This window comes from Thunnus thynnus, chromosome 9 (genome assembly GCF_963924715.1).
Source record: "Thunnus thynnus chromosome 9, fThuThy2.1, whole genome shotgun sequence".
NCBI classification, from domain to species: domain Eukaryota; kingdom Metazoa; phylum Chordata; class Actinopteri; order Scombriformes; family Scombridae; genus Thunnus; species Thunnus thynnus.
Genome location: NC_089525.1, coordinates 19,502,295 through 19,517,337, shown reverse-complemented (window position 1 = coordinate 19,517,337; position 15,043 = coordinate 19,502,295). Strand labels below are relative to the sequence as shown.

The window sequence follows — 15,043 nt, the reverse complement described above, 5'->3', positions numbered from 1 at the left end:
TTCAGAGGAAACAATGCATGCATGTACTTAAATGTCACTGTTTGTAGTTTTATCTAATTGTTAGAAGCCTCTTGTTACTAATTGCTCTCCTACAGCCATATCAAGGCTGTGTTATGGTGCTGCTGAATGCAAACTGAACATTTCCCACTGCTGCTGCTTCACATTTTAAGTGTTGAAGTGTTGGACCACATTGCTTTTATTGTGCAGCAGCCATTTAAAATGCAGCGCATTTATCACAGTGGTTCTTCTCAGCTCACCGTTTGTCTGGCTTTGCTGTAAACAGATACCCAAGAGGCTCTTCTTTTCTTATATCTGTTTTGTTAAAGGGGATATAACATGCTTTTTGTGATATTCTGTTATTTCTATACTGTTATGATGTCGGATGTCTACGTTAAACATGGTTAACAGTGCAAAAATGGCTGAGAAGTTTCCATGTTGAGTAAAGAACGAGAAAAAGAAGTGAAATCCTGCAACGACTGTTTGTTTACGTAGCCTCCAGAGCCTCCCGATGATCTAAAACAGCCTCTTTCAGACAGAGGCTGAACTGAGTCACTGCTTAACAGCCAGTATAAGATAAATAAGGAGTTTTTTGAATTGTAAATCATGCACAGATATACCAGTAGAGCCCCAGAATATAAATATAGACCTGTAAATATGCATGATACGTCCCCATGCTGTAACCGTCAGTAACCACGGGTGTTGCCACGTTAACCAGTGCTGAAATCTGCATCTGACTTCATAATTACTACATGCCTGTTTAGCAACTTACACTGCTGCAGCTGTAAAAGGAACTTTTTCTTCACCACAAAAGATGATCGACACTTTGGTCTTTAAATTGATATGAAAGTCAGCGAGAGAAGAAAGGCTGTCATAAAAAATCAATCAAGAGAAACACTTCATTGAGATCCAGTAGAGAGTGTGATGGTTTGTGTGTGTGTGTGTTTGTTTGTGTGTTTGTGTATGAGTGTGAGATGAAAGCAGGCTGTTATGTGATCAGCAACAGACTGTAACCACTTTGTCATCTTCACTCTGCAGGCTTTCCCTTGCATCTCCACTGGAATCTACGGTCAGTGTTTGTGTTTATGTGTGAATCTCCTCCTCAATCCAGAACAAATGCATGACATTTTCATCTGTTGAGTGATAAGCATGTGAGATTTATCACGATTTTCATAGTTTTACTTCAAGTGTTTATGGCTTAGGGCTTTGTAGTGATTTTCTTTTTGAGTGAGAGAGAAAAATAATCCATTTTCATCCAACCATAACAACAACAATTTACTATATCTGTGTGCCTGTGTACACACTGGCTGTGTTTTCCATCACATGCTTGTTTCCAGTATCAGTCATTCTGTTTAACCCGAGTGCTGAGCCACCCAGTGCCTCTTGTCACATTATCTCCTCTAGCCCAGAGGGAGTTCTCAGATTAAGGCCTTGGATTAAGACCAACAGATTTAGATAGATTAGGTTGCAGATTGTGTCAGATTGACTGTAATCCCCCTTCACACTAGCAGGAGAGAGAGTTAAGGATAGTGCTTAAACGCTCCCCGGGGTGGTTTCGGGTGTAAGGGCCAGTTGTCAACACTCCTCTCCCGCTGCTAGAAAGAGGAAAAGGCCAAAGTTCTGATTGACTCAGTGTGTTATCCATGTCTTCCTCCCTCATGCTTGTTTCTCTGTTTCCTCCTGAGTGTTTGCTAGCAGTAAGAGAGTTGGAGGAGTAAAAAGAGGTTGCATGATTGTACCAGATTTAAACAGCACTCAACCTCCATTTGAAAGAAAAAAAAAAGAAATAAAGCAAACCTGTTTATGCTCATTATCCTTTAAAAAAAGATTTCCAAATTGCAGGTGTAAATTATTTTCCTTCTTGACTCATTTTTAAAGAGGAAAAAGAAACAAGAATTGTTTTGCACACTTTTGTGTGACCCACTGGAGCTGATACTTGCCGCTTTTTGATGTAATTTTAAAAAAAAAAATAGGGGAGAAGTGGTGCCAACAGTAGGCCTACTAGCCAATCACAGTGGTATTTGAATAATGCTACAAACACTGAGCACTGAAAACCCCAAAATTCAAATTGAGCAGCCTTCCAATATTTCACAAAATAAGAGGATACCTCCAGTTTAAAGCCCTGAACACAGGAGTTTTTAATCATTTGGGCTGATTAGACCTCGTTACAGGTTAAGGAGGGCAGATCTATGCTATCTATGAATAACTTGATGTATTGTGAAGAGTGATAAAGGTCTAATTTGCTCCACCCTAACAGCTGCAAAAGAGCAAATATGAGCCCTAAAATGTACATTGATATACTGTTTTAATGTTGTTTATACTGTTTTGGAGGAAATGTAAATGCTGCCTGGATTCTGTTTAGTGGAAAAGTTTTTTCCAGTCTTGTACTTCACAGAAATCGTTTTAGGATGGCAGGGTAGATGATGAATGTGCTGTTCACAGGTTTTAAAAAAACATATATACATTATTTTCCTGGCTGAGCATGCATACTCTTTTACAATGCCATGTTTACAATTAAATGAAAAGGAAAGGCAAGCAACAAACAGAAATTAGACAAAATACAACGTGGAAGTTCAGTGAAAGCAGTCACAAGCAGGTAGAGAACGATTACTGAGAAGATTCTTGAAGTTACAAAGAGGTTATGATCGTGATTTTTAGGATGGCATTGCAGATTATTCCATGAGATTGCTGCACTAACAGAAACAACCTGCTTTCCTAGATCAGTTCTGGTTCGAGGTGCATGAAGCATCACCAGTCACTGGAGTGTGTTAGTGTGTTAGCGTCAGAGTGCCACAGCAGCAGATATGAAATGTAGGATGACAATTTCCCATAAATTTTAACACTGGAGATGAAGGTTCACATCTTGTATCCTGTGTCTTTAGGTTTTTGGTAAAGTTTTGATTACATATTAAATTAACACATCTTGTGTTGTGCTTCAAGTCACTGTAAACAATTACAGTGAATGTTTTATTGATACAGTATGAACATTTTGAATCTTTATAGATATATTCCTTTAAAACATTTCCTCATTATGTTGATAAAAAACAGAATCTGGGCAGTGTTGCTTTACATTCAAAACATATTTTCTTTTGGAAATTAATTTTATATAAATGTAATTATTAGGAGACAAGGTTGAATAAAGCTAACAGGAGGAGTGAGGTAGGTGTCACAGTACTGTATGTACACACCCACACTGTCCTGAGAAGAGTCTAATGAGGCATAAGTAAAACCTGTGTGAAGGTACTTAAAAGTTCACTTATTTTAAAGGTGCATATTTATCAGATGGACTTTTGAAAAGGGAAAAAGGCAATCAAATGTTTTATATAGTGTACAGTTGAGGGCCCAATGTGACTTATTTCATTACATCCTTTGCAATGTGAATACTGCATGTGTTTATTTTGATGCTTTAACAATACATTGCTCAGCCGTAATGTGTATTTGTATTCCTACGTTGAACTCAAGCTCATGATGTATGGAATAATTACTGCATTTGGGCTGAGCAGTTTGGCCAGACGAGACATTTTCACTGCCTTTGTGCTGCGATTCCAGCAGTGGGGATAATTTCTCAGCATTGAAAGGTCTCAGTCGCTCAATGAATATAGAAGAAGCACTGTAGTCTTTCTCCATCTGTCTTTTCGTAACCAACAAGTGTGTTGTTTCTGACTCTCCCCGGAGTAGGTGAGCCAGGATGAGAGCAAGTGAGAAAACACAGAATGCAAAGTGTTAGAATAAAGGAAAGAAGAACAGATACCTGTCTGGAAAAAAAAACAAACAAACCGCGCAGACAGCAACCGAACGCAAATGCACAGATCTGTCACTGCACCTGTTCTTGCAAATTATGTGTATATTTTTGATGTTTGTGTGTGTTTGTGCAGGATATCCACCTGAGCAAGCCGTGCACGAGGCGTTAGCAACTGTGAGGGAGTATCTGGATGAACATCATGACAAGGTGCGTGTATATGCGTGTGCGTGATTGGCAATTTTTCCTACCATTTCCTCTAGGTATTATTCCTTTCACAGCTGTTGTTTTTGTTTTCTAGTGAGAGAGAGGAGAAGGGTGTATTGAGAAAACACACACGCGCACACGCTTTGACACGCACGCACACAAACATACATTTAAACACACACACTCCCAAGTTCTGGCTCTCATGCTCATGGCCAAGTCTGCGTTTTAATTGGCTCCTTGCGGGACTAAACCCGACTAACACAAACACACACACACACACACACACTTTCTCTCCGGAGAAACAGCGAGCAGAGAAAAGACAAAATGATGGAATAGATGACTGGAGGGGAGGGACGGTGGAGGAAAAAGGGGGGTGAGGGGAGATTGGAACAAAGAGGAAACTTTCCAATCAGTCGTTAACATGCTCTAAGCTCTCCTCCCCTCTTCCTCCTTTACCTCTCAGGTCTCCTCCCACTCCTCTTTTCAGTCTTTCTCTCTCTCTCTAACCGCCGTGCCGAATCACCTCCCAGAGAGGGTGTTGACGATGTTATTGTTAGCGCCGGCGTCTCCAGAGTCTCTGCAGCAATACCAGTCAACTGTTGCCGTCAGCCACTCGGAGCCCAACAAATGAAACATGTCTCACCATAGAGGACGACAGTCAACAAGCCTTAAACGGCTGAAAATAAGACCGGAGCCAAATCAATGAGACTCTTATTTACATTCTGCCCAGAAATACAATGTGTTTTTTTTAGTGAAAAAAGTGTTATTGTAATCTAATGAGATGGTGAGAGGGAGTTTGTTTGCATACATATAAAGTAAGAATGTTCACCAGAGGAAACTGGGTTTATTCTCTAATTGAACATAATTGAGTGTTTTGTTGGGCTTGCTCTGACTTGGACTGCGGTAATGTAGAAAATGAAATTGAAAATTGCACACACATAAGACACAAAACTGGACTCGTGACACGGGGCAATGTGCCAATATTTTGTATCAGGAGTAATAATAAAAACATAAATCATTTATTCATAAAACATCAGCAGAGCGGTTACAAAATGCCGGGAGAAAACTAACAAGCAATACCCACTGCAGCTCATAATAAGTTTGAGACTTGTTGTATTTTACAAATTAGTTTCACAGTCGACCGGAAAGTTTCAACAAAAGTGGTGTGTGATAGTTTGAAATAGAAAATACTTGGTGTTTGTTTTGACTTGTGTATTTATTTGGTCTAAATTGTAATTACCAAGAAGTAGAAACTGAGCTTTTGCTGATTTTTATGCAGTGACAGTTCCCACGACAATAGTTTGCTCCAGTAAGCATGAATTTTTGGTGTCGACTGATGACGGCTGGTGCAATATCTGTGTGGCATTTAAAATAGTTTGTAAAATTGCTTAAATTCCAACAGCCACACAGGCTGTTAACCTGTTAGCTGAGGGCTGATGATGTTAGAGATTTGAGTATTCCCTACATTACTCCACACTTTACTGTGTCGTGGTGTAATGGTTACACGACTCTCTGTTGTGAGTTTTCACAGTCTGGTCATTTGCCGTCACTAACTAACACAACTGAACCAATGAAAGAAACACTGAGATCCTCCTTTCTATAATGTGGCGTGAACACAGGAGTGTGTGAACGAGCTGCCGATGACTCAGCAGGTGTTAAAAAAAACATGAACCAAAAGTAATATCACGTCTAGTGGGAATCAGTGCTAATTTGGAGCCAGGACCTTCAAGTAACATTAAACTTAATAAATGAGTCCTGGAGCCGAGGAGAGCAGCAGGTGAGCCAACAGTCAATCACAGCTGTCAGTCAACACCCACACAGCAGACATTACAGCTGCTATAAGACCTCACATATTATTAAAGGAGCAATAATTTCTAAAATGACCACTAGCACAGAATTTAGTGATTGAGACTATAATGACTCATTAAAAAAACGTATTGACTTAGAATTTCAAGAGAGAAGTTGGCGCTTTTTGAATGGGAACCAGCATCTAGCAGCCGTCGATGGAATTGCACTTTCAACCTCAAGCTGTAGGAGTTCCCGCTTGGTGCTAACATTAGCAAGTTAGGCTAACTAGCCTTCACTTTGTGAGTGAAATATAAACTTAAAAGCACAATGGCTCCTCCCAAATGTTGAATGTTGTTCAGGGACAGATGGATTAAATTGAGGTACATAACCAACATGATGTAGACTTGTTAAAAATGTCTTGTATCAACATTCGTAGGCTTCAGGGCTACAGTCGGTAGCACACCACAGTAGTGTTTCTAGCAACGCTGGCTCTCAAATGCCAACCTAGAGGATTAAAGTGTTCGACACTGTTACCACAAATATCTACAGAGCGGCCTTCATCCACTTTTGAAAAAATGAGAAAATATGCACAAGAGCCACAGCATCATTATAGTTTACAGTGTATTTTCCCCACAAAACTTGAGAAGAATTCAAATTTTAGTTTGACTTTAAAGCAAGGTTGAGTAAGTTTTCATGTGACTTTGTGTATAAAGTGTGTATAAAGTCTGCTAGTATCAGTTAATTCCCCACAACAGGTCAAAGTGAACTGTGCAAGATGTGAGAGATAAATTTAGCTGCAGACTCTTGTTGTGTTTGAGAAGGGAATACTTACAGGCTCTGTGTTTCCCTTAAAGACAGGCAGTTCTGAGAGAGCCCATTGCATTCACTTGATGTTATTGTTAGCTTTAGCATCTCCAGGGTCTCTGTTGCAGTAGTATCAAAATGAGCTCCCCACTGCTAACGCTTTCTGGAGGCCATTTTGCATCTCTCTTTGCAAGCATTTGCTTTAATTTGAATGGGGGAGGCTGCAAATTGGCGCAAGTGGAAGCAACACTGTGTGGAGGTTAGAGATTTCGAACCTTAGCCCAGGGGATGTAGTTACTTACCGCACATTTCCATATCTTCCCTTTTAGCCTCCATTCAAATCCTGGGGAGTGATGGTAATTGTGCAACAAGCCGGGACTGAAAAACACGAGCTGCGGGCTAGCAGACTGCTGAAATGTCTGTCTTTGAAAGCAATGAGACTTAAAACTCCCACACCAGACAGAAATTGATGGAAACAGCCTGTCTATAAATTGCATTGCCTCACCCAAAACAGAAAGGAGCCAAACCTTTGTAGAGACATTATGGTGGTAATAATGTTTGTCAGAGGCTGAGAAATAAGAGGGTACAGTGGAGCTTATCCCTGGAAGCATCTTTTTTACTGTAGCTACAGTAACTTTCATTATCAGGCTACACACAGTGCTGTGAGCTGTACTGTACTGTATGTCCAGATATACAGAACACAACATAAATATTACAGACTGGATCTAAAGAACGCAAGAGCATAAAGATTGTTTATTGTCGTAAAATAGCTGCACTTATCCGACCAGTGTCTTAACATTATTTGAAAGCTATTATGTTTATGGCTTTGTGTGTTCTGCTGTGTGTGTGTGTACTATGAGTCCGGATTTAGTCGACTAGTGTCTCTCACACTGTAATGAGGTAACTGAGGGCCTGTGCTAAATACACACACACACACTCTCTCAGTGTAATACTCAGGGGCAAGCACAAAAGCACACAAAGATACATGCTCTTCTCTTGCCTATACACACACACACACACACACACACACACACACACACAAACACACAAATACCTGTATATACAATAGAAGTTTTTATTGACCTACAGTACAAACTCTTTTCTCTCTCTCTCTCTCTCTCTTTTTCTCTCAACCTCTCACCCACCCATACACACACATACACACATACTTTCTTCCTTTACATTTCCAGCACTCTGTCCCCAGCACACAGTGTAACAAGCGACATCTTGTGCCATGATTATAATAGGGAGCTAATAGAGGAGTAATGGACTGATGCATTAGCTGCATTCTCCTGATATCGCCGCCGCACAATGTCACACACTGTTACATTGTTCCCTGCTGCTATTGATGAATTCACGGTTATTGCATATGCTTGTAATAAAGGTCATTTTGTGTGTGTGTGTGTGTGTGTGTGTGTGTGTGTGTGTGTGTGTGTGCGTCAGCTGGACAGAGTCATCTTCTGTGTGTTCTTGCCGACGGATAAGGAGCTGTATCTGCAGAACCTCCCGCTCTACTTCCCTGCTGGTGAGTTGTCTCTCTCTCTCTCTCTCTCTCTCTCTCTCTCTCTCTCTCGCTCTCTCTCACTCACACACACATACACACATACACACACACACACACACACACACACACACAGACAGCTAAGCTCAGCTCAATTTAGCTACGCACACAAATAGCAACACACACAATGGTGTGATAAATACTCATCCACTGTGTGCTGTTTGCACATCCACTACATTCACACATACACAAGGCCCTTACGCTGTGTATATATAGCACACTTAATTGTGTTTAATTACATCAAATGAACATACACTTTGCTCTACACCCATACATGCAGTGACACATTCCACATTTAATTACACACGAACATGCACAGTGGCCTGAACCACATGTATGCTCTATCTTTTTTTTTCAAAGCGCACCCATACAGATACACACATTTAAGAGATTATCCACTGATGTACAGTACATGTGATGCATATATTCTGTTTACTGACATGGCCTTTTCCATAGCTGACACCCTGAGAAACTGTCTTGTTATTTTTTTCATGAATTTATTTAATCAAATCAATTTATTTGAACACAAATTCATTTGATTGATAATAATTGTTGTTGTGCCAGACATTTGCTGTGGTGAGTTAAGACACTGTTTAATGCACATAGTGATCTGGGGTTACATATACTGTATGTCATGTAAATTATGATCTGGAACAAACAAGATGTGATTTACTCGAGATTTAGTTCCTTTTTAAATTTATTGCACCACTAAAAAATTAGACGGAGAGAGTGAATAGGTCCCTTTCCTGTGAGATTTGTTGAAAGAGTAATTTTATTAGATGCAAGTACATTGCTATAAGTAAATCCACATAACCAGCTTAAACTACAAATGTTCATTATTGACACTGACCTGTTAAAAGGTCAGCAAAATAAAAAGACTTAAAAGACAGTTCAACGTTTTTTGGAAATACACTTGTTTTGCTTTATTTTGAGAGTTAGAATGATGTCACTGTCATATCAGTGTGTTATTGGATAAGTTCACTTATTTTTCAAGTCTGTTCTAAAACAACAGTCAGATGCCCAAATGAACATTGACACGTTTTTTTCTTCCTGTTCATACTTGACATTGAAAGTTCCCCTACTAAAACAATTTCAATGTAAGTGATGGGCACCACAATATACAGTGCCCATTTTGTACAAAAATGTATTAAAAGGTATTTTTGAAGCTAATATGAGCCTTCAGCTATTCAGATCAAATCAATAGTTAAACTTAGTCTTTTTGGTGCCAAATTCCCTCTTTTTGTTACGATGCTTCCACTGCAGCTGAACATCAAAAACACTGTCCTTGAGATACAATGAGGGAAATTTTCACTTAAGAAGATATCCACTTTATTTGATTAACTCAGGCAGGTGGAGCCTGATATTATCTTCAGATTAACTTTAAAATACATTTTTGCTGAACATAAGGACTGTGAATTTTGTCCCCCCATCATTTACATTATAAGCGCATTTGGAAGGCATCTTCTAATGACCAGTATGAACAACATGGAGAAATTACAGCAAGAAAAAACTGTTTCAATGTTCATTTGAGCGTCTGATTAAGACAGACTTGAAAAATTGTGAACCCGTCCCTTAAGTGCAGAGCTCCTGCTTAGCATAAAGAGTGGAACAGACAGAACGAGAATGTGTATGAATGTGTGTGTGTTTTTCATTTTCAAAGTTCTGTGAGATTGGTGAGATTGCAGATTTTTCATAGCCAATCATCTGTGTTTTCCCTTCAATTCTGTGCCCGCCCCTTTAGCCTGCTGACCAATGACAGCAGCTTATTGTTCAGGTAACCCGCATGGTGTGCGTTAACATGTGTAGTTTAGACTTGTAGATGGGCAGTCTTAACCTCTGTGTTGAATGTAAATTCTCTGTTCACGTAGGGAAACCCTGACATGTCCTCTAACCAGCACTTGTCGTATTCTGAGAATAAATTTTCTGTCTTTGCACTTCACTTAAAGACCATTTCGCTGATTTTCAACCTTGAGCTATCTAAATTAGGGATATTGTGTGGAAAAACGCCTGCAGTTGTTGCTGATGTTCTCTGTGTCTCTGGGGCACAGCTGCAAAATCTGTTGTTCTTCTGGCACCAGCACCATCATATGACTTTACAGTGACGTAGTTGGGGGGGGAGAAGAACTACAGGCTATTTCAGCTCGGATTTCTAGTCCCCACTTCTGGGTAGGCAGGGCATGCTCTAGATGCCGCTCAAAAACAAAACTTCCTTGTAATGTTTTCCAAAAGCAAAAATGGCATCCCAAAATATGACTATGTTATGGACAAGGATACATTTTACAGTGTTTTAGTGGACTTTGGATATTCAACTGTATTTCTTCAAGCTGGAGTGGGTTGTGGGTTGGCCGTCAGAAGCTCACGCACAGTGCATCCTGGTCCATGTAGGCACTGCCGGCACGGCTCTGCGAGCAGGAAAACTCAGCTTTCTCAGTCAATATAATATGCACTGAGGAATTTATTGCTTCAATTGACTATATTTACCATTAACACTGACTGGACATCCACATAAAACATGGTGAAATTTACCTTTAAATGATAATGGGTTTTTGCGTTCTTTGCATTCCTGAATGCAAGTAACGAGCACTGCTGACCTCAAGCTAACTAGTTAACAAAATGTTGTTGACGAAAAAAATGTTGAAAGCTTTTTCCTCCCAAGGTGAAAAGTGCCTGGTTTGAATGAAGAAAAAAAAAACGACCGCATTTTGAGCCTCAAAGATTCCTTTTTGAATCTGTCTCACCTGCTTTTCAAAATAGACTAAGAGGAAAAAGAGTGTGGCATCATCGTAGATTGATCTGTACAGTTAATGAAGTTTAGTAAATACGTAAATTTTATGTTGGCTAGGGCTGTGACATGAAGACTTCACCCATTTGTTTTGATTACACTCATGATTGATAGTGTTATAATGCCAAGCAGTCTGGGCCCCTAAGCATGATCAGTCATTCACTCAATTATTCAAATTAAGCATTGGTATTACAACTGCAGCCTTAACCTCTAATGTCTTGCTTTACCACTACTATAAATCAAACTCACCTCTCGCTTCCAAACCATTTTGAAAGAGAGGTCTCATACTTTTTGCGTTTACAGTATGAAAGAGTTATTTTTTTCATGACTTGGCACACAGCGGCTGCCACAGCCAGAGTCAAGACCAACAAAACAGAAAGTTGCTGAGAAGATTCTCGCCTCCACAAGTTTTGTAGAAGTGTCAAAGTCTTATATTAACCTGAATTATTCAGATGGAGCAGGGTCACTCAAACATTCATATTCAGAATTTACAGTAAAAAGTCTGCTGTGTAAATAATTGAATTAGTGCCTTTACAACCTGCCTGTCTGTGCTTTTAGACCTTACAAAAAAATATAATAATCAAACTTTATTCTTAACTTATCACTCTCTAGAGTTTTCTGTCAAAAAAGCTGAGATAAATTAACTGAAATTTGAAAGAACGTTAATATAGATAAACAAGAACAAACAGACAAACCTTCACACTCTGCTAACAACAAAAACATGGCAGCCTGTTCAACAAAAAGCCAACTCATTAAAGCAAGGTTGACACTGAAACCATAGCAGGCATGCTGTGCTTAAAAGGGACCTATTATGCTTTTCCTTATTTTCAGTCATATATATAATGTCACAGTGTCGGATGTTCATTTTAAACGTGGCCTCAGTGTCAAATACTGAGGTAAACATATGTAGAAGTTATCTCTGTGAGCAAAAAGCACCGGCCTCAGACTGCTCTGAATGCTTGGTTTCCAACAGTTTTTTCTTCTTTCAGAAGTGTATATATATGGTCATCTGTTCACTGCTCTGCTCCACCAACATTATGGCATTTTTCCATTGTTTGGGGGTAGTCACGCCAAACCATGACTCCATTATGCAGCAGGGCAAAGTAAAATAAGTTGTTTACCTGTTGGAGGTGTGCTGGTCATCTGCACATTTCACTCCCTGTAAATTCTTCACAATGAATGTGTCCTGTTATTCATTTAAAAGCCTTTAATATGAAGCAGTAAAGCAGGAAATGTTGGGTTTGCATCGACGGTAACTTAACACAACTCTGATATGGCTGCACCTCAGCAGCTTCCTGAAGCCACCTAATCAGAAAAGAGTGGGCTCATCGGGAGGGGCCTCAATGAGACAGGAGCTAAGACTGCCTGTCAAGAGACAGAGGCTGAACTGAGATGCTGTATAAAGGGCCAGTATAAGATAAATAAGGAGTTCTTCTGACTCGTAATCATGCAAAGCTACTCTAGTGGAGTCCCAACATAAAAATACAGAGCTGGAAATGAGCATAATAGGTCCCCTTTAATTTCAAATGAAAGGAGAAATTTCATGGTCTCCATGAAATTAAAGCCCTTTAGATATATTTCCTAACAGACAAGGAGTTACAGAACTGAAAAGAGAGAAAAGAAAAGCACTGAGACAGAAGCCCGTTAAAATAAGAGCAGAATCTAATCAACTTTACAGCCACATGTCTCACATGAGCTTTAAACTCAGACATTGGGTTAAGAGTCTTAATTTTTTTTAATCTTTTTGCAGACAGATCCACTAGTCATGGCCAATGCCAGACAGGTTTTCTCTCTCATGTCAATGCAGGCCTTAGGGAAGATCAATTGATAAAAAAATAATGGGATCTCAAACTGATGACCTTGTATTCTGTATTTTCTACAGAAACCTAAGAATATTAGGTTTGTTGAGTGTGTTTTGTTGATAAAAAACTAGTAGTCACATCATACTAAAGGATAGGTTCAGGTTTTTTTCAAGTCTGTCTTAATGCAATATTGACATGCCAATACAATGTACGGTAAAATGGATCTCGGTTGCTCGTTCTGAGCAAAAATACATTCCAAGGTTTTGCTGAAGCTATTATGATGCTTTAGCAGTCTGAGTCACTACAGCGGCAAACAGCACACAGACAAAGTTAGAGACTAGCAGGTGAACATAGTAGAGCATTTAACTGCTAAAGATATTTTCCTCTGGAGTTTTTGGAGAGCAAAACGTGAAGTGAATATTAGACTTACAGGTGGTGAGAAACACAACTCCAAATGAATGCTAATATTGCTCTGGGTCCGCTGGGTGTGTAAACATGAAAATGTTTGCTAACAAGTTTGCAATGTTAACTTTATACGGTCTTAATATGTCAGTGTTGTGTTTACAGCTTGTTCCACTTAATTGGCCCAAAAAATCTATTAATGTTGCTTTAAAGGTTTATGAGCACCATAAGCTTTGATTTCATTTCATGGATAGATTATGTAATTTTTTTATTTATGCCCTATATACAGTTAACATGCCAGATGATTTGTTACACAGAACCATGTGAGAAGTTGTCCTTGGAAACTGTTAAGAAAAGGGCAGGCACTTTCAAAAACACTACTTGGCAGGTGATTGGATGAACCATCTGTCCATCATCGTCTATCGCCGTCTTACCTTGCGAGGCAGCCGGATTCACGACACTGATTGGTCCGAACCACTAGTGGCTAGGACACATGCGCATAACCTGAAGCCTGACAAAATGGTTTCTCGCTTGTGATGTTGTGATCTTGCGAATCCAGCTGCCTCACAAGGTAAATATATGTTTGCCAAATTTACGTTATATTATTAAATGAGTTAGAAAGTCTTAAGTCATGAGGAAAACTCCACTCAATATGCTAAAGTTACAATCTGTGACACAGCATCAACTCTGCACTTGAAGCATATCAGCGCTTTCACATCCTCACACCGGGTCGGTCGACTAAAGAGATTATTTTCCAAAAATGCAAGAATGCACGTGTGTCCCTTTAAAAAAGTCTGTGCTGGCTGTCGGTGTCTTCCTCCTCTAATGGATGTGCAGCAGATTTTGTAGCAGCAGTGAGCGAGCAGTAGCGGTGCTTGGCTGGTAGATGGACCGGAACTGTCTGTCTGTGTGACAGAGCTGCTGCAGGCAGGCCACCAACTCTCCGCTATAAACCTTATGTGTCTCCAACACCTGGCACTACCCACACTGGCTGTCTGTTTGATGTGTATGTGCACGTGTTTGCATGTTTGGAGTGTGTCTTTAACCATGTTGGACTGAAAGTGACTAATCCTCACTAACAGATCCCTCTGAAGCAACCAGATGCTCCAAAAGCCAAATCGCTTTTAACCGCTGCATGACCAAGGTAAAATGCTCTGTACCCTCGTTTAACAAGTTTAAATCTTTCTCTCCCAGCTCCCACAGAGACCACAGTGAAGAGTAAACTCTGAGAGAGTGGATTGTCAGATTTGGTTGCTGTGGATACACACCGCCACGCTCAGCATCCTCCTTTGTGTCGACGCAGATCAAGACCTTCTTCAGCAGGAAGATAACTCCTAAGAGGATGATTGCTTTTTTTGAAGTGCAGATGTTGATTAGTTTCTCTGTTTTTCGCACTAATAGCTGAGGTTAAGATAACTGTGTGGAGTGATGATACTTCTTCTTGAGAAATGGACTGCTTGCAACTTAAACTGCACTCTAATTTGGTCCCCTATTGTCTGTCATCATCAGTGGTAGCTTTGCATTAAACAGACACCCTATGAGTTGTGTGCTACTGTTTTTGATTCCAGTGAGTGTGAAGCAATGATAAAAACTTATTAAAACTAATCACACAGGCTTCTCGTGTATGAATGGATTATTTCTCATGATGTGATACGAGTCAGTGAGCAGGACTATCAGGAGGGACTTCTTCACATGAGTATTTCCTTCATCATTTTCTACTGTGCATCTGTCTCTGTGTGTGAAGAAGACAGAAAGAGCTCGGGTTTTTACACTTTTTTTGAGGTGATGACCACAGCACCTGTTCTTTCTTAACAACTATCATCACTCCTCCCCCCTTTCCCCCTTTTTCCTTTATTTCCATGCTGTCCAAATCCCACCTACGCTCGCTGCCTGTCTGCCTGTCAGAACACTCCATATGTGTATTTATGCTAGAGCCATCATGCTTCTCCCCACAGCACATC

The 15,043-nt window shown here is 39.9% G+C and overlaps 1 protein-coding gene across 6 annotated transcripts in view; it reads left to right on the top strand.

Moving 5' to 3' along the window:
• The window catches only part of macrod1 (mono-ADP ribosylhydrolase 1), a 127,989-nt gene extending 113,292 nt beyond the window's left edge, over window positions 1-14,697 (top strand). For 5 of the 6 annotated variants that reach the window (XM_067599492.1, XM_067599490.1, XM_067599491.1 and 2 more), the window contains 4 exons: window positions 1,036-1,066; window positions 3,873-3,946; window positions 7,979-8,060; window positions 14,277-14,697. In XM_067599492.1, coding sequence (XP_067455593.1) covers window positions 1,036-1,066; window positions 3,873-3,946; window positions 7,979-8,060; window positions 14,277-14,311 — 222 coding nt within the window. In that variant the 3' untranslated portion in view covers window positions 14,312-14,697. Of the gene's footprint in view, window positions 1-1,035; window positions 1,067-3,872; window positions 3,947-7,978; window positions 8,061-9,837; window positions 9,871-14,276 lie in introns of all 6 variants that reach the window. The other variant, XM_067599489.1, reaches the window with a different exon arrangement.
• Window positions 14,698-15,043: the final 346 nt, after the last annotated feature.